This window comes from Tursiops truncatus, chromosome 18, assembly GCF_011762595.2.
Source record: "Tursiops truncatus isolate mTurTru1 chromosome 18, mTurTru1.mat.Y, whole genome shotgun sequence".
In the NCBI taxonomy this organism is placed as follows: domain Eukaryota; kingdom Metazoa; phylum Chordata; class Mammalia; order Artiodactyla; family Delphinidae; genus Tursiops; species Tursiops truncatus.
This window is the reverse complement of record NC_047051.1, coordinates 1,533,263-1,552,806: the sequence shown is the minus strand read 5'-3', so window position 1 is coordinate 1,552,806 and position 19,544 is coordinate 1,533,263. Positions and strand designations below refer to the sequence as shown.

Genomic DNA, 19,544 nt, shown 5'->3' with positions numbered 1-19,544 from the left:
ATCAGAAATGTCTGTGCTGTGACCTATATTGTAATTTATTCTAATTTTTTCATTTAGGGTTTCAAGTGGAGGTTGTAAAAGCTTGATTAGCAGAATATTAACGTATCATATACTTGTAAACAGTATGTGTTAATGTCTGTTTTCTCTTTACCTGACTCAGTGGTTCACTCCTTTGACTTTCTCTCACAAACATTTGTATTTTCTTCCTCATGTAACAGGAGCTATTTAGTCTTGTGCTCAGTGTCGTCGAAGAATTTCCCCCGTTTTATGTTCTTTCAAGAATTTTCCTGGGAGTTCCCTGGTGACCTAGTGGTTAGGATTCCGGGCTTTCACTGCCGTGGCCCAGGTTCAATCCCTGATTGGGGAACTGAGATCCCACAAGCCGTGCAGCACAGCCCCCCCACCAAAAAAAAAAAAGAATTTTCTCCCATTTTATGTTCTTTCAATTGAATCGAAGTTTTACTTCGCTCTACTTTGTTTTAGCCATAGACCCAGGTTCTTCTAATGAAGTTCAGAGTTTACATGGCTTTTTCTTTCTTTCATTGTTGTTGTTTTGATGCAACCCTTGATTCAACCAATTTAGGTTCTTATAATGTTTCCATTTCATTATTCATTGGAATGCGGTTAAACTCTATCAGAAGGCATTTAGCTAAATGAAGAATTGAGTGATTTTGAAGGCTGAATAATACATCCTTTATGCATATGATGTCCTTCCTCTTCATTTTTCATCATGGATAAGAAGACGAAGAATCTTGGTTGCATTCCTACGGATCATGATGAACAGCAAAACAAGAAAAAAGGGAGGCACCCCAGTGACCCGTGATCCTCATGTGTAAACAGAAAGAAATAAAGCAGTCTGAAATGTATTAGCTCCTAAACTCATTTTTACCTGGTATTTATCTTCCTGGACTTCTTACAAATAATATACTTTATTTATGATGGGGCTTATTTGAACCCTCTCCCCACGCCTCTTTCAGGTGGATGCTGGCTCTTTGTTCTCCTTTATTATTTGTTAGGTTTGGGGGAGATCAGTGTCACCCTAATCCCTTATTGCACACTCAGAAAACCATAAAAACGTGCTCCTTTCAGAATTAGGTTATCTAGCTAAAACACCATCTTCCCTTATTTAAGTTCTTTTCTACTGAATTCCAAGCTTTGATGCTGTTTTCTACTAAATGTCGTTAGCCTTACAGTACTTAGTTCTCAATTTTAGTGACCTTCGTTCTTATCATTCACCTCCCATGTCCATTACTTAGAATTGCCCCAGTTTTGAAATCCCAAATTACAGAATCCCACTTTACCCACTTTCTCATACCCAGCATACCTATTCTTGACTTCATAAAAGCTTCTGCTCTCAGTTATCCCATTTTCCCCAAGTTCTCAACTCCTTCTGGACCTTCTTCCTTCCCTGTAGCCACATGGTTTGTCATTTTGTCACTCTTTACTAATTGCTTCCCAGTATCTTTCCCCTTTGTCCTTGTTGAACCTAGACTGCTGTGAACTGTTGGAGAAAATCCCATGGTTATGCAGATTGGAGCCACTAAATTCATGTTCTTCAACTTGGCCTAGATTCTCCAAGGCATTTACACATCGCTTCCTAGCCTTCTGCCAACGGTGCTCCCTGCCCTGCTGAGACTCGTTCCTCCACCACCCTCTCTGCATCTCCTTCCCTCGTTCTCTCTGCCTCTACCGTCTCAGTGTCTGAAGCTCACAGACCCTCTTGTGTCTTTACTGCCTTGACGACCCCAGCACAGTCAGCCCCGCCAGCTACTCGCTTTCCAGCGGGCGGCCCCTGCACTCACGGCCTGCACCACAGTCTGGCTTCCTGCCTCCCCTCTCTGCTGACTATTCTCTTGAACGTCAGCGGTGGCCCCCAAATGGCCAAGACGGGCGGCTGCTGTTCGCCTGACTCTTGACTGACCCTCTAGCAGCACTTGCTGCTGTGGACGTCTCTCCCTGGGCGCCTGTGGTTTTGTTCTCAGCGATGTGTTCCTGCCGTCTGTTTCCTTTGTGCTTCCTCTTCCTACCAGTGCCTAAATGCTTCCTCCCTTCAGCGCTGCTCCCTTAGACACAGTCCCCCAGGGGGTTATTGCTGCTCACCGTTGTCGCTTCAGGGTCGTTTTTCGCTGTCTCAAGCTCTCCGCTGGCCCCTAGAAGCTCTGGTCTCGCTGTGCATCAGGCACTTACATTCGTGCGCTATCCCCACAGGCATCTGGAACTCAGCGCATCCGAAACTGAAGCCCGCTTCCTCCCCATCACACCCTTTCCAGTGCCCCCTTTCCCTGCGGTGGCGCTCCCCCAGCTCACTCAGGCTGTGGGGAGTTTTCGTGGACATGTCCAGCTGCCTCATGTTTTGTATCTGCTCCGTCACCAAGAGCAGCTTATTCTCCCTCCTCCACTTCTCTTCTCTGTCCTTCTCTGTGTCTTCTGTGTCTTTTGCTCAGGGTAGGCCCTCAGCACTTCTCCCCAGATTATTGCGAAGGACTCCTTTCCTTCAGGCTGGACCTCCTTCTTCTGAACAACACACTGATCCTTTTACTCTCCATAAACGCGTTTAGTGGTTCTAGGAGCTCTTAACTTACTGCTCGGAGCCCTCTTGCTCTGACTTGTGCCTGTGTCTATCCTGCGGGTGGTACCCTTTGGTTCCGTCATACAGAGCAACTTAAAAACCAACTCTTCCATTTAAAGCTCTTTATGTAAGACAGCAACAATATGTCGTTGTCATGAGGAAAGCACTTAAATTTTACTTGGAGAAATGTTATTAAAAGTCAAATTTCTTATGACTTTTTCTCACAGTAATTTTAGCATGCAGCTCATTTTAGTAGAATATGATGTTTATTGTATTCCTTCTACACTGCAATTTTATTGAATTAATTTTAGCATCTTCAGAATTAAAAGTTTGCTGAAAATGTGTTTAAGGGTACCATAATGAGGCTTTATATTATTAGAAAGATTATCTTATATTAGAAAATGTTGTGGTCAAGCATAATTTTCCTTCTTGCCTTAATGGCCTGCACGCTTAAATGTAATGTTCTGTTACTATGAAATGTGTACAGCTCTACCTTAGAACTAACGCTGTTGTAACAGCATAGAGAGAGCATTTATACTGTATCTTTCTACCTTAGTAACTTTTGTTAAGGACACGTTATTTCCATTTTAGTCAGACGGAGCTGCATTTTTATCCAGCTGACCAAAGCAAGGCAGGATGCACAGAAGTCAGTGAAGGATGCGTCAGGGTTCTTTTACCTCATTTGCAGGCACTGCGGTGGAAAATGCAGGACAGACCGACTGCTGACTCGCCAGCGCAAACAGCAGTGACGAGACTGTCCAGCTCCCCAAGAGCCACAAGATAAATGCCTGCCCCTCTTTCCAGAGGCTTTTGTTACGAGCACAGTGCTGTGCTCACATCTCAGCCCCATCTTATTCCACGCTGCTGCCCTTTTAATCCCCCTTACCTTGTTCAGTTATTTTCCATAGCACTTGTCACACCCTAATGTTTACTATAATATGTATTTACAATTTCCTTACTTTTGAAGTTTACTGTTTATTGTCTGTTTCTCCCCCTAGAGCGTCTGCTCCGTGACAGGAATGTGTGTCCCTTGTGCTCAGTGACATAAACAAAATACCCAGAGTAGTGCTCGGCACATAGTAGGTATTCATTCATTCACAGGAGTTTCTATCAGGCGTCCAAGAGGAAGTGTTGAGTGAGCAGTTAGATGTACAAGTAGGAGAGAGAACGGAACTGAAATGTAGGTTGAAGACTCTTCAGTGGATTCATGAGAGCTGAGACTTCATGAGGTTGCAAAAGTGAGTTTAGATGGGAAAGGTGGGTGGAAGGAATGAGCTCTGGGATGACCCAGCATTTACAAGTTGGGGAGAGTAAGTGGGAGCAGCTAAAAGGTAGTGTGATTCCATTTATATGAAGTATCCATCATAGGCACCCCTAGAGACAAAGTAGATTCGTGGTTGCCCACAAGTAGGGGAAGAGGAGTGACTGCTAATGGGCTTTCCGTTCTTTTGGCGGGTAGTGAAAATGTTCTGAAAGTAGGTGGTGGTGATGGTTGTACCACTCTGAATATACTAAAAACCATTGAACTATACAGTTTCAGTGGACGGATTTTGTGATATATGAAGTATATCGCAATAAAGCTATAAAAACATGTAAAAATACCGATCCTTGTTCCCAGTTGAAAATATTAATTTTAAAATTATTTTCATGGAAATGACTCTGACAAGTATAGGTTTCTGGTAACTGACCATACTGCTGAACTGAATGAATAAGCATTTTCAGAACTCTAATGGAAAACTGATGAATTCATAACAGTGCTAACAAAAGACCAAGATGAAAAAAAATTAATTACATGGGACTGAGTGAACTGATGAGGATGATTATAATTTTTGTGACTTTCTGTTTGAATAAAAAAAAAAAATCCCACAAGGACCCAGAGGCAAAAAAATATACAAATCAATTTTCACTGCAGAGTAAAGGAGCTGTTACAGTGGAGGATTCCTGGACTGAATGTCAATATTATGACGTAGTGTGAGTGTGTTTCGTGTTTGGTAATTGCAGTCATTGTTGTTTTGTTGTGGCCATCCATTTACAATGCTTGGTGTCAGTTTATTTATCTCTTGTAAAAATAAAATACAGTGTGTGTGTGTGAAAAAAAATGAATACAGTAAATAAATAAATAAATAAAATTATTATACTTTGCAAAAAATAAATGGAGACGCTAAAATAATAAAAACATGACTTTTTTTTTTTTTTTTTTTTTTTGCAGTACGCGGGCCTCTCACTGTTGTGGCCTCTCCCGTTGTGGAGCACAGGCTCCGGACGCGCAGGCTCAGCGGCCATGGCTCACGGGCCCAGCTGCTCCACGGCATGTGGGATCTTCCCGGACCGGGGCACGAACCCGTGTCCCCTGCATCGGCAGGCGGACTCTCAACCACTGCGCCACCAGGGAAGCCCAAACATGACTCTTTATATGCATTTCCAATATCAGAGAACTCATTGTGGGTCTAAACCGAAACATATTCATCTAGGTCAATTCTTACAGAAAAGTGAACTGATTTGTAGGAGCCATCTCAGGAGTTTTAAAAGCACAGATTGCTGATAAATTCATTTGCCAAAAAAATTAGCTGCTTAGGCTTCCAAGGACTCACTAAGCAGTCTCCTTCCCATCCAATCAGTATGTGGGTAAGAGTGGGCCGTGAGCACACTGCCCTGGCAGCATCTGAGTGCTGACCCATCTCCACACGTAAATACTTTCTCCTCTCCCGGTCTTCTTGTAAACACACACATGCACACACGTACCTAAGATGGGGCGTGGTGAGCACGTCCATAGTCGTCAGACTGCAGGGTGGCAAATAGTTTGTCTGTCCCCTACCTAGCTCATGACCCCGCACCCTGACTGGGGAGGATGCATTTTCCTGTGTGAGAAGAACAGGTTTAAAGCCCACGGGCCATGCTTTTATTTCTTAAAGACAGATTTCTCCTCCTTGGAAGGATATTCAGGAGGGTCAGTTTCCCTCTACCCTTATATTCTTATGCTTTTAATCAGCTTACTTATTGTTGTTCTCTGAATGATATAAAAAGGAATCATTAAAAAGAAGGGGTGAGGGGCTTCCCTGGTGGCGCAGTGGTTGAGAGTCCACCTGCCGATGCAGGGGACGCAGGTTCGTGCCCCGGTCCGGGAAGATCCCACATGCCGCAGAGCGGCTGGGCCCGTGAGCCATGGCCGCTGAGCCTGCGCGTCCGGAGCCTGTGCTCCACAACGGGAGAGGCCACAACAGTGAGAGGCCCGCGTACCGCAAAAAAAAAAAAAAAATCATTCTAAATATGAGATTCTTTGGAATTACATCCACTGTAAGCCTACTTTACGGGGCTTGTATACAACAAATAAAAAGTAAAAATTAAGACGTTTAATTCTAAAATGATTCAACTTTTCATTCAGCATCCTGAGAAAAAAATTAAAACTTGGATTCTGTTTTCTAACATTCATATACATATGACTTCTGGCTTATTTTTGTGATTGTTGTCATAAGAAACTGGAAGAACTGTTCACTGTATGTATTTCAAAGGTCATTTATCAACAGTTTGTACGGTTTTGGAATGTGGCATCAAGAAGCATTAGCCTGGAAGGTTTATTCCCCAGTGCCAAGCTCGCGGTCCACACTGAAGCGCTGAGCTCCGGTCCCAGCTTCATCCTGTGGCGTCTTTATCAACTGGAGGCTGTGGCACGAGGAACAACTTTAATCCCTCATAAGGACAGCTGGTTTCCATGGTGTATGGGGACATGGGGAACCTGACACACAGAGCAGCCCAGATCAGATCAGTCTGGTGTTTAATTTCACACCAAAATGAAAATCCTGGAGGATGTAAACAATAAATGTGACACGCACCCTCAGAGAGTCTCCAGTCTAGTCTTGGGGACAAAACTGATGCCCCCCTTACGAGTTCTTCTTAAGCTTCCATCTTCAAGTCGTCCTCTCTCCTCCTTGCCTTCTTCCTCGAGGACCTTGCCCCCATCAGTGACTTAGCTGTGCCTGAACACTGACTTTTTCACGTGTGTGTCTCCAGACCAGACCTCTCATCTGACCAGAGGCATCTCAGGTCAGCAACCGTAAACGTGCTGTGGGTGCCCTGCGCCTCCCCGCCCGCCATCCCTCTGCTGGTGAACGGCCCCGTCACGGTCTCTCATTCGACCGTGTTCCCGGACTGGCACAGTGCCTGGCACAAGTATTTATTAAACAGCTTAATAAGTAAATATATCAACAGTTATTATATAATGAAATGATGAGTTATAATCCACACCTTTATTAAAAATTTTATTGGCTACACCTCATATAAGAGGCACTGTGTTAGGCCTTGGGGATGTAGTGGTAAATAAAACAGATATTAATGGAATTCACAATCTAGTGTAGAGTTGGGGTAATAGACTATCTAATGTGGTAGTTTCATCAGAGAGCTGGAGGAATCATGACTTCACAAAGGGTGTGAGAAAAATGGATACATTTCCTTAAGCAAACAACAAAAGGGAGAAGAATATTGCCTCTGAGGGGATAAATCTGTTAAGATGCTGCAGCAGGTTGTATTTCCAAAAATGGCTGCAACGGTATTTCTGGTCCCACATGCTCTTCCAGAACTTTGTCAGCCCCCATCAAGAGGTGGGACCTGTATCCCCTCTCCGTGACCTTTGCGACTTCCACTTCTAGAGATGCATGGATGTGACAGTGTGGCACTTTGAAGGCTAGGTCCTAAAAGGCCATGTGGGCCTACAGCCAGTTGCTAGTATCGTTCTTAATGGTAAAAGATTAGATGCTTTGCCTCTGAGGTCAGGGAGTAGGCAAGGCTGTCCACTCTCACGGCTTGTATTCACCATGCTACCGGAAGTAGCGACCAGTGCAAAAGGCAAGGAAAAGAAATGAGACCTACAGATTTAAAAGGGAAAGGGAAATTGTCTTTGTTCAGAGACATGATTATGTAGAAAATCTCAAAGTATCCACAAATAATAAGACTACTAAAGGGAGTTGTCAAGGTCATAGGACACAGCACCTCTGTATGAAAATCAGTTGTATTTCTGTACACCAGCATCTCCACTGTGTCGTGGCCTTACACTTTGTCCTACACACTCCAGCAAAGGACCTGATCGCCGCTCAAAGAGAAAGTAGAGGTCGTGAGATAGTAACACCCCCGTCACAACCATGGCGCTCTTCCACCTCATGGCGGGGGTGGGGGGGCACCGCAGGGCCTGCTGTGTTGGCAGAGGGTTCCAGCCCTTCCATCTCAGGCCCGATTCACCTGCTAGTCCCGGAACGCTTTCAGCCCCACTTTTCTGGGCTAATTCCTGCTAATCTGTCAGGTCTTAACTTAAGCAGCTCTCATTTGGAGAAGCTTTTCCTCACCTTCCCCGCTCCCCATTGTTTAGTTTCTTAGCTTTCTATTTCCCCCTTTATATCAGTTTTCAAGCTGTAATTAAATTATTTGTTATGTATAATGTTATTAATTATTTCACAGTGCTTAAGGTTGCAAAAAAGAAAGTCACATTTCTCGTTTTCCATTCAAAAATGATGTAAATGTGGGCTTCCCTGGTGGCGCAGTGGTTCAGAGTCCGCCTGCCAATTCAGGGGACACGGGTTCGTGCCCCGGTCCGGGAAGATCCACATGCCGCGGAGCGGCTGGGCCCGTGAACCATGGCCGCTGAGCCTGCGCGTCTGGAGCCTGTGCTCCGCAACGGGAGAGGCCACAGCAGTGAGAGGCCCGCGTACCGGAAAAAAAAAAAAAAAGATATATATGTATTTCAAGAAGCGACTTATCAAAGTTCGCAAGGAGGCCAGTTTTAGGCATTTTAGGGCATGACATTTGTCTTCCTCTAGAAGAAATACCAACCAGAGGTCATCTCTGGCTCTCACTATTTAAATATTCCAGCAAAATAAACAAGCCATATGCTTTGTTGAAAGAAAATAGCACCACTGAAATTTGCCTTCCTTTTTTTCCTCCAGTTATCGCTTTTATTAGCGATATTCGTGAGCTCAGTCACTTTGCTAATGTGCTATTTTCTGCCTTGATTTCCATCATAGCTGAGACTGAATTCAAGCAAGTGTGTAATCAGCTCTTATACCAATTCTAATATTGATGCTAAGTTGTTCCATGTATTTATGCAAGATGTGAAACGATGTAAATGTCTCTACTGTGTAATTTTTATGTGTCAAAAGTCCACTTATCTCTAGCAAAATGAAGTTGAATTAGATACTATTAGCAATGTTTTTATAGTTACGGTTATCAAATAACTTTATTTTGGCTACAGGCAAAGATTTATTTGACCTATAACAACACTTAATATGTATTGTTGCAGTTTTACTTACTTTAAGTATTAAAATGGCTGTTTGCCTGTAACAAGATGTGCTTGTTCCTGGTTTTTAACTTCAGAAATCCTCTGTAAACAGTGAAAACCACGTGGTGGAATCTCCAGAGTAGGTGGAGACCTTTTAAAACACTCTACTTCTTGAGCCAAAATTCCATCATAGTGTTGAAGATTTATCCCTTCCCCTACCGAGAAAAGCTGCAATGTATTTTCCATCCTTTCATACTAGCACAGTGAAGCAAGGCATCCTCAACTCTAGATCTGCCTTTTTTGCTGTTAAGTTTTTCCCATTCTGTTATTTTTATATGACAGCATAAATGTATATGAAATAGCTGTGAAAACAATAAGAATGCGTTTCTTATGTGTGTGAAAATATTTACAAATAATGTGGCTGATTAGGGGTTAATATCCAAAATACATAAACAGCTCATTCAACTCAATCTCAAGAAAACAAAAGACACAATTAAAAGATGGGCAGGAGACCTGAATAGACATTTTTCCAGAGAAGACATACAGATGGCCAACAAGCACATGAAAAGATGCTTAACATTGCTAATCACCAGAGAAATGCAAACCAAAACTACAATGAGGTATCACCTCACACCAGAGTGGCCGTCCTCAAAAAGAACACAAATAACAAATGTTGGCGAGGATATGGAGAAAAGGGAACCGTCCTACACTGTTGGTGGGAATGAAAATTGATGCAGACACTGTGGAAGACCGTATAGAGGTTCCTCAAAAAAATAAAAATAGAACTACCATATGATCCAGCAATTCCACTCCTCGGTATGTATCCAAAGAAAACATTTGAAAAGATACATGCATCCAGATGTTCATAGCAGCACTATTTACAATTGCCAAGATACGGAAGCAACCCAGGTGTCCATCAATAGATGAATGGATAAAGATGATGTGGTGTATACATACAGTGGAATAGTACTCAGCCATAAAAGAGAATGAATTTTTGCCATTTGCAGCAATATAGATGGACCCAGAGGGCATTATGCTAAGTGAAGCAAGTCAGACAGAGAAAGGCAAACACTATGTTATCACATATATGTGGAATCTAAACAGTACAACAAATGAATGTAACAAAAAAGAGACAGACTCACAGATACAGAGAAAACCAGTGGGGAAAGAGAAGAAGAAGAGGGGCAATATAGGGATAGGGGATTAAGAGATATAAACTACTCTGTGTAAAATAAGCTACAAGAATATACTCTATAGCAGCGGTCCCCAGCCCTTTTGGCACCAGGGACCGGTTTCGTGGAAGACAGTTTTTCCGTGGACCGGGACGGGGGGGGGGGGGGGGGGGGGCGGGCGGGGATGGTTCAGGCGGTGATGCGAGCGATGGGGGTGCAGATGAAGCTTCACACCCCCACCCGCCACTCACATCCTGCCGTGTGGCCTGGTTCCTCACAGGCCGCGGGGCCGATGCTGGTCTGCAGCCCGGGGTTTGGGGACCCCTGCTACAGCACAGGGAATATGACCAATATCTTACAATAACTATAAATGGAGTATAACCTATCAAAATTATTAATCACTATGTTTTATGTCTGAGACTAATATTGGACATCAACTCTACCTCAATTTTTTAAAAAGTAGGGGGGAGAGGACTGGCAAAAATGAATACATATATTTAAGTATATTTAATGTGTCTTTGTGTTGTTACTGTTGTCAGATGGACAAAGGTCATGCCCCTCGTGTAGCCGACCAGACCGCACCCCTCTTAAATCTGATACTTGGTCTCTCTCCTTGGGGAGCCCATAAACGAGTGGTCTAAAACCAGGCAGCCTGGGTGAGAGGCACTAAGAAACCCCAGCAGAGGGTTCTGGGTTGGAAACACCACAGTCTCCTCTGTTACTCAGAGAAATGTTTATTCACTTAGGAGAAAGGAAGTAAGAAAGACAAGGTGTTCTCCTAGGAGCTCTGCCTTGTCTTTTTTTTTTTAAACCTAAAAATGAATTTTCTGTAACAGAGGTACCCCAGACTTTTTATCAGCAAAGGTAATTTCTTTATCATTTTCTAATATTCCATTTTGAAAAAAAATTTTTTCAAGACAAGTTCATTTAGTACATGGATTCTCCATTTTTGATAATCAAATACATATACAGGTATCCGGCAGAACTTGTAGTCAACATGAAATAACCTGGTAACTTCTATCTATTTGATGATCTCATGTTATAATAGCACCTAACATTAGAATCGAGTTATTTGTCATTGGGTAACACTTAATAGTTTATCAGTGACAGACAATTTTTCCAAAACAGTAACTCCTAAGCTTACAAACATGGTCATAGATGTTTCTAAAAATTATATGGTCATGTTCACAATTAATGTTTTAATTATTAAAGCAAAAGTAAAATCTTGATAATTTATTAACAGTAAATAATAGAATTTGTCCCCAGCAGATTTATAATCCAAATTTAAGCATCCCAAACTGCAAAAAGCCACATCTAAAAGTATTCTTTTTTTTCAACCTGTCACCTGAATTTTCACACACCATGTAATTGCACTGAACAAACTTCACGGATAATTTTGAGAGCAAGAAGGGAAGTTTGTGATGCATATGGCTTACGTAAGAAATAAAATTAACAAAATATTTTTCAGTGTTCTAGATGTGTAAATGGCTTGAGGCTGTCTTCAGAAAAAGTCTCAACAAAAGAAGCAAGGTGATTGCTTTAGAGCTACAGTGGATAAGAGGAAAATGAGGTCAGCCTAAAGACGACGGCAGAAAGCCTGAAAGAATTCTAATCTGTTATCCAGTAGGAAACTGTTAAAAGTAACATCACTTTAGAATGAACAGCTATCTTGGCCAGCCTTTACTTTTATTTTATTTATTTATTTGTTTATTTTATTTATTTATTTTTGGCTGCATTGGGTCTTTGTTGCTGCGCGCGGGCTTTCTCTAGTTGCGGCGAGCGGGCTTCTCTTGTTGGGGAGCTTGGCGTCTAGGCGCCCAGGCTTCAGTAGTTGTGGCACACGAGCTGAGTAGTTGTGGCTCGCAGGCTCTAGAGCGCAGGCTCAGTAATTGTGGTTCGCGGGCCTAGTTGCTCCATGGCATGTGGGATCTTCCCATACCAGGGCTTGAACCCGTGTCCCTTGCATTGGCAGGCGGATTCTTAACCACTGCGCCACCAAGGAAGCCCCTGACCAGCCTTTAGATCTGACTGCAGAGCTGTGACCTTAAGAACTTTTCAGGGTTAAAAAGGTAGCTTTCTGAAAGATGAATGTGTATTTTTTTAGTCAATGAAAGCAAAAGGAGACAGATTTTAATAATCATGTAAAGAAAGAAAGAATGTTTGGCACAAACTTATTTCTCTTAGACAGCTACGATGAGTGAGAGATGGTTAGAAGGTTCCATATTTCTGGAAGGGAGTGAGTGAAAGTGAACATAGGTCTTACAAAGAACTAGTGTTTGTGTTTACACTTAGAATTCTCTGACTCATAGCTTCTGTTTAAAGATATTAGCTGAAATTGCCAGACTTCTATTTTTTATAAATATTTAGTTATTTGTTTTGTCTTTTAAGTGATTTTCTTCTTAATGGAAGTTGAATTTTACCAAGGTATATGGGTACTAAATAATATTTCTTCTTTGCTACAGGTAAAACTTTAGTCAAGAGGCTGACAAATAAGGTAAGCAATGGAGGTGAAGGCCTTTTTTCTTTTTCTTTTTTTTTAAGATAGAAAATCAACTATTGTAAGTTAAATTGAAAGATTTTAATATGTTTATTCAAAGGATATTGAGGACGTACTGGCAGGAATCAAAGGAGCTGGTTGTGGATCAACTTTTTTTAGAGACCTTGGCGATAAAGGTAATTTTTATTTGTTTTACTTGTGTTTTATTTAACCAAAGTATTATTAAGGAATTAAGTTATGAGGTTTGCAGCTGCATATTGAAGAACATACATTAGAGAATCTGCAGAGAGAATGTTATAACAGTGTGTTATTTAATAGATGTTTTTAAATCATAATAAAATACTCATTACATTTGAAGCAACTTTTTCTTAAACTCTTTGAGCAATCACAGAAAAATTATTTAAACATTGATTTCAGTAAGCTTGGAGAGAAGGGTGAGGCAGAGCATCAAGAATAAGGAGAGAAAAAAAAGAAGAAAAGAAAGAAAAAAGGGAGAAAATAAAAAGAGAAAAAAAAGAATAAGGAGAGATGGGCTTCCTTGGTGGTGCAATGATTTGGAATCCACCTGCCAGTGCAGGGGGCGCGGGTTCAATTGGTCCGGGAACTAAGATCCCACATGCTGCGGAGCAACTAAGCCCGTGTGCCACAACTACTGAGCCTGTGTGCTGCAACCCGTGCACCTAGAGCCCGTGCTCTGCAACAAAAGAAGCCACCACAGTGAGAAGCCTGCACACCACAACAAAGAGTAGCCCCCGCTCGCCACAACTAGAGAAAGCCCACGCGTAGCAACGAAGACCCAATGCAGCCATAAATAAATACATACATACATAAATTTATTTATTTATTTATAAAAGAAAAAAAAGAGAAGAGAAAGGATTTGGGACATCCCTGGTGGTCCAGTGGTTAAGAATCCGCCTTCCAATGCAAGGGACTCAGGTTCGATGCCTGGTTGTGGAACTAAGATTCCATATGCTGCAGGGCAGCTAAGCCCACGCACCGCAACTAAGAGCCTGCACGCTGCAACAAAAGATCCCGAGTGCCGCAACTAAGACCCGACGCAGCCAAATAAATAAATATTTTTAAAAAAAAAAGAAGAAGAAGAGAAAGGACTTCCCTGGCACTCCAGTGGTTAAGACTCTGTGCTTCCACTGCAGGGGGTGCGGGTTTGATCCCTGGGCAGGGAAGTTCTGCATGCCGAGGGGTACAGCCAGATAAATAAGTAAGTAAAGTGATTATTCTAAAGTAAGAAGACAAAGCCTCAGAGATTGCGCAGAGGACACCAGCATTCACGGGAGCAGAGGAGGAGGAGGTGCCGTGCAGGAGAGGAGGCAGAGGCATCAGTGGGGGAGAGGGAGTCTCGGGAGCCTGGGAGGGAGGGAGCATCAGTGTGCAGGGCCCGTGAAGGAAGGGGGTCAGAACGTGGTTAGGACTGGCGGTGGGGAGGTGCTCCCTCGCATCAGCAAGGGCAGGGGCGGTGCTGGGACGGGTTCTGGGGGCAGATTGCAGAGCGTGGAGGACGGTGGTGCGGGGTGGGGCGGGTGTGAGCTGGAGGCCTGTCCTGGCGGTCTGTGTTGCACGAAGGGCTTTGAGCGCACGTCTGGGTGTGAGGGGGCGGGGGGTGTGCAGAGCTCGGTGGAGGGCGCGCCCCTCAGCGGGGAGCTTTGCGTTGTATCACATGGGGAGGGGTGATGTGCAGGTGTTTACCGCACATGTTTGCAGAGCAGGGCTGAGAAGTTGAGGCGGGTTTGGAGGGTGGCCCTGATTCCTTCGTAAAGTGGAGGGTGTGGAGAAAGTAGGAGGTTTGAAGTGGCCACCAGCTGGTTCTCCCCCGGCCGCGGGCAGGCCGGGAAGTACACAGAAGCATGCGGTTAGGGTGTTACTAGGCAAACGCAGGGAAGAAAAGTCGTGGGCTAGGGGGTTAACGGTGTCGAGGGCAGCAGTTTTACTTAAAAACACGAGAGTCTTTAAGTAACAAGCCTTGGAGAGAAAAAAGTAAGATGGGAAGAGCGATGGAAAGAAAGTGGGAATTCAGGAGAGAGTGGCCAGTGAGGGTGGGAGCAGGTGAGCTGGGAACCCAGGAGCGGGGCCCACCGTGCGCGCAGAGCCGGGGTCTGCGCTCCGGTTCGGAGCAGAAGCCGCTGCAGGTGAGCTCGGCCTCGGGTGCGGTCGTGGAATCGGCCGGCTGGAGCAGAGTAAGTGGCAGCGTGAAAGTGACAGAGGTGACCCCAGGTCTGAGAGTAGAGTGTGGTCCTGTGTGCTGGACGATGGACCAGGCGCTCAGGCCTCTGGCGACGGAAGGCTGAAGAGAGGGAGCTAGGTAGGTGACCAGGAAGAAAGTCGGAGCTGGTCAGCTCGACGGCATCAGCCTCGGAGTAACAGGTTTCTGCAAGAGGTTGGAAGAGCAAAGGTCTGGGATGAGCGTGGCAGTGGGGAGAGGAGTCACCACTTGAGCCGTCTGCAAGGGTGCCGGCGTCCCGAGCGGAGAAGCCGCTTGCAGGTGCGGCAGGGCTCAGCACACGGCGACCAGTTAAAGGTGTTTACTGAGGAAGGCCATTCGGGAGAGCGTCGCAGAGCGTCCGGGGAGAAGCAGAGGCATGGAGGTTGGTTGGTTCCGGAAGGATGAAGTGCAGACCAGCTGCAGGTGTGTCAACAAAGAAGACAGAGGCCGTTTGGAAAGTGGGGTGTGGCCGCTGAGGGCGGTTGGACCTAAGCTAGAGAGCTGAGCAGAGCCTCAACCGCACGTAGGCAGCGTGGGAGGGAGTGTCCAGGAGCGTGGGCCTTGTCCTGAGAACGGCGGGTTGCCGTGGGGGAGCTGTAAGAAGGCGACAAGTCAGATGAGAGAAACCCCTCTCGTCTGGGCAGAGGGGGCCGAGGCGCCTGCGGAGGGCGCAGAAGAGGAGACGGCGGGAGGTTCCGCAGTGACTGCAGGGGCCACGCGCTGGGCGGCGCGGTGGACAGAGGCAGAGCACAAAGCCACTTGTCAGCCCTGAAAAGCCGGCAGACACTCTGTTCTCACAGGAGACACCGAGGTTTAAAAGCAAGATTTAACAAACTGAAGGAAGTGGGAGGCTCCCTGGCAAGTGAAGGGCAATGTTTTTGAGGCCTCCTATACGACGCGGGAGTGGAGGTTTCAGAGCAGCGAGCAGACCGTCGTGTTCTCGGCTCGGAGATGACAGCGTGGAGTGGCCAGGCTTCCGGGCTCCGGGTTCGTGGAGCCCTGAATACAGCAGTTCGACCTGAGGGGAAGTAGACAGTGCAGCTTCCAGAACTGTGTTAGTTACAGTTGTAGCGCTTCAGACAGGCTGGGGGGCGGGGTTGGGGTTGTCCCTGGAGCTGCTCAGTTAGAGGTTCTGCTGGGCCCGGGCCATGTCCGCAGTCACGGTCTGGTCTTGGGAAGGAGGGTTGTGAATCTGTGTCGTTACCAGCTGTGCTGCTTCCATACCATAGGAAATACAGAGGGTACTGAGAAAGGTGGTTAGTAACTTCTATTTACTGTCTTTAACTTTCAGTAACAGACACATATACGTCTGTATCTCCAGCTCTGTCTCTCCATCTGTACGTACCGCTTTCTAACCATAGGAGACAGATGCATTAGCCTACTCACACACTTTTCTCACTCGATAGTTCTCGTTCCCTGTTCTTTATATAACTGGAGGACTACTTATATTCTCAAAATGAACAGGAGCATCACACAGATTTCTTAAAGAATAAAAAGTCAGTATTTCTGGATGACGGGGGAGAAAGCCCTTAGTGACGGACTGTTCGAAAAATAAACAGAAGATGTAAGTCCAAAGCAGAAAGTTGATTTTTTTTTCCCCCTTTAGGCGAATCTATAAGGATATTAGTAGGAGAAATAGAGGAAAGAGAGGCTTTAAGGGAAACTAGAAGAAAGAAGTGACTGCAGGGAGAGAGAGACCATGGTAGCGTCCACTTCAGAGTCAGAGAGGACGAATGAAAATGTGCGCTGGGCAGCGGCAGGAGGAGAATTCAACCTAACTTCCTGCCGTTCACACGGGGGTGTATTAAAAACAGCCGTCACTAATTAGGACTGGTAAGGAAATCGGGACTTGATGGTAGAACTTACTGGTGACAAGGAAATTAAGCCACTGACAGGGAAATGCTGGAGAACAGAGCCACGTGGTGGTGAGGGATCAGAAGAAGAGTGAGTGAAAAGGCCGAGTAAGAGCCACTGCGGCCTCCCCAAGCGCTGCCGCTTCTCCAGACGCCAGCTGCCCTCAACCCAAGGCTTTGTTTGTGTCTTACTGGGTGGTGGTACTTTTCACCCAGCTCATTGAAACCCGGAAATAGCTTTGAACCCTTTCTCTTTGCCCCTCCATCCTTCATATGCAGCCAAACACAGATCTTTCTAATTTTGCCTTCTAAATATTTATTGAATTCATCCTCTCTTCTCCCACCTCTAGAGAACTTACAGGACAAGAAAAAATGTTGAGGAAGGACTTAACAAGACTTATTTTTTTAGTTTTTCTCTGAAATACGTGAGTTGAAATGTACATTCCAGCTTAAAGAAAAAACACTGAATATTTTGTAGGAAAGATTCAAGATACACTTTTTTCCAGATATACTCCTTTGTTGATACTAATGAAGTCATTTGAAAAAAAAGAATGTAAAATTTAGCTACATTTGGAACAATTTAAAATATTCTATATTACCACCTAAAAGAACTATCAAAATGTATATTACATCATAACTAACAAAAGGGTAGTATAGTCTTGAAATAAAATAATCCACCTCCATGCATTATAAAGAAAAGTAAATTATAAGTTATAATTATTATGTATTTTTTGAAACTGAGCAGAATTCTCAACATAATACCATCCTCAAGGATATACTGAATATAAATTATAACATATATTGTAAGATATAAATGTGTTCTTATGATACATGTAGTAATTTCTCTTTGGAGAACAGAGTTCTCAAAATTGCATTTAGTAGCAAGTCATATTTTTCAACGGTTCCAAATTTAAAATATTTCTAGAGAAGCATAGTAACTAACAGAATTTAATCATCTCTTCTAGTGACCCTTAAGGATTCTTTAATAAATTTTTAAATATAGGGACTTTTCTGGTGCTCCAGTGGTTAAGATTCCACACTTCCACTGCAGGGGGTTCAGTCCCTGGTCAGGGAAGTTCTGCATGCCGTGCGGTGTAGCCAAAAAGAATTTTTTTTTTAATATAAATTATTTAAAATACTTTCTTATTTGACATGCAGTTTTGAAACATTGACATTTAACGGCATTTATTTTACAATTCAGTGCAACAAATATGTATTAAACTGTTTCTCCTATAAGTATTCCGAGTGTCAGTTTCCTTTAAAAGCATTTTCAGAGGCAGGTGCCTAGAATGCTGTTGGAGAGCTGTATTGTCTATAATCTATCTTGAGAGTGTAGGGAGCTGTTTTTACACTGTCTCAACTGTGTTTATTCAAGCATTTTATTTAAGTCAGTATTTCAAAGAATTTTCTTTTTCAAGAAGTTCCCCTGTGCACAGGACATGTACCTATGTCTCGAGAAAAGAAAAGTGAGGTCTCCTTTTGGCACCAAGCCCAGTTCAGTCCAGCAGTTTGGCCATTTTTTCACATTTCTGTATTCCTTTGAAAATTAGAAAAAAACTGTTCACTTTTTTGAGGCTGCCAAGATATGAAATACTTTGATCCTTCAACTAACGTTAGAGCATTTCTCTCAGGTATGAGATATGACAAAACACATTTAATTTATTCTCCCTTCATATAAACACTGAATATTTCTAGGAAAAAGTACCTGAAGACTTACTCTAGGCTTTTTATTAAAGGGAAGCACAACTGCTCCAAGATGAAAATGACAGAAAAATTGCTGATGTAAAAAACTGTTAAGTCATTAAGAGCATTTAAATACATACTTGAAGTTGCCTGTTAGCTGAAGCACTGAATTACCTGGGTGTCAAACCCTTACCTGCCTCATTTGCTCTGCACTGCTTTCGGCCGTGTGTCTCTGCTGTATCTGACCAGGGGCCCATAGGGGCTGGTCCTCCTTCACAGCAGGATGGTGCAGATCCGCTGCCGTCACCCTCTGCCAAGCTTCCTTCTTCATCTCTGAGCCACCAGGTAGCTGTGCTCCCCACTGACTCTTCCACAGGAACATCCTTGCAGACAAATACTCGCTTTTCAGTGTTCATATGCAGCTTCATCTCTCCTATACATATGGCTTTCCCACTTATACCACCCCTGCTTCATTGCAGTTTTCACCTATAATTCAAAGACCATTTTTTTTATTAATTTTTATTGGAGTATAGTTACTCAACCATAAAAAGGAACAAAGACCATTTTTAGAACTACTTCCTCTGAGACATCTTCGGTCATCTAAACTCTGGAAGACTTCACCTTTTTTTAAGTCCTGGAACTCACTATCAGTATCTCTCAGTGGTATTTAGCATTTTCTGTAAACATTTACATTTTGACCTCCTGGTGGAAGTATGCAGCACCATCTATTAAGAATTCTTGGGACTTCCCAGGTGGTCCAGTGGTTAAGACTCTGCGCTCTCAATGCAGGGGGCACAGGTTTGATCCCTGGTTGGAGAACTAAGATCCCGCATGCCGCACGGTGCGGCCAAAAAAAAAGAATTCTTGACGAAAACTAAACTTGAATCTGAGTACAGCTCTGGATCTAAGTAAGTACCAGTTTGTAGAAAATATAGACGTTAGAGGAACATGTGAAATGACACCAAAAAGATGCAGTTAGCAAATCTTCTACACTTAAACTTTACCGGACAAATGACCAGGCTTCTTCAACAATTAAGTTGAAACTGAGGGGAAGAAAGACCAGGGAGAACCTATAGATTAAAATCAAGTCACTGCTACAGAAATTTAATTCCTTCGTTTTAAATAACATGGTTTGACCTTTGGTATATCCAAATCTCTGTCACTCTACTGAATTTATAAGTTTGCTTCACTTGAGATGTTATGAATAGTAAAATTTGAGGTGAAATTACACAAAATGCCATGCAGATAAAACCTCTAGTGGACACTTGTACTTGCTGACCAATGACCATT

General features: G+C 43.7%; 1 protein-coding gene across 2 annotated transcripts in view; it reads left to right on the top strand.

Annotated features, from left to right (window-relative positions):
- Positions 1-19,544, top strand: part of MICU2 (mitochondrial calcium uptake 2) — an 82,361-nt gene that overhangs the window by 35,094 nt on the left and 27,723 nt on the right. For both annotated transcript variants that reach the window (XM_019936894.3, XM_019936893.3), the window contains exons 3-4: positions 12,466-12,497; positions 12,601-12,676. In XM_019936894.3, the coding sequence (XP_019792453.2) occupies positions 12,466-12,497; positions 12,601-12,676 (108 nt within the window). The remainder of the gene's footprint in view (positions 1-12,465; positions 12,498-12,600; positions 12,677-19,544) is intronic.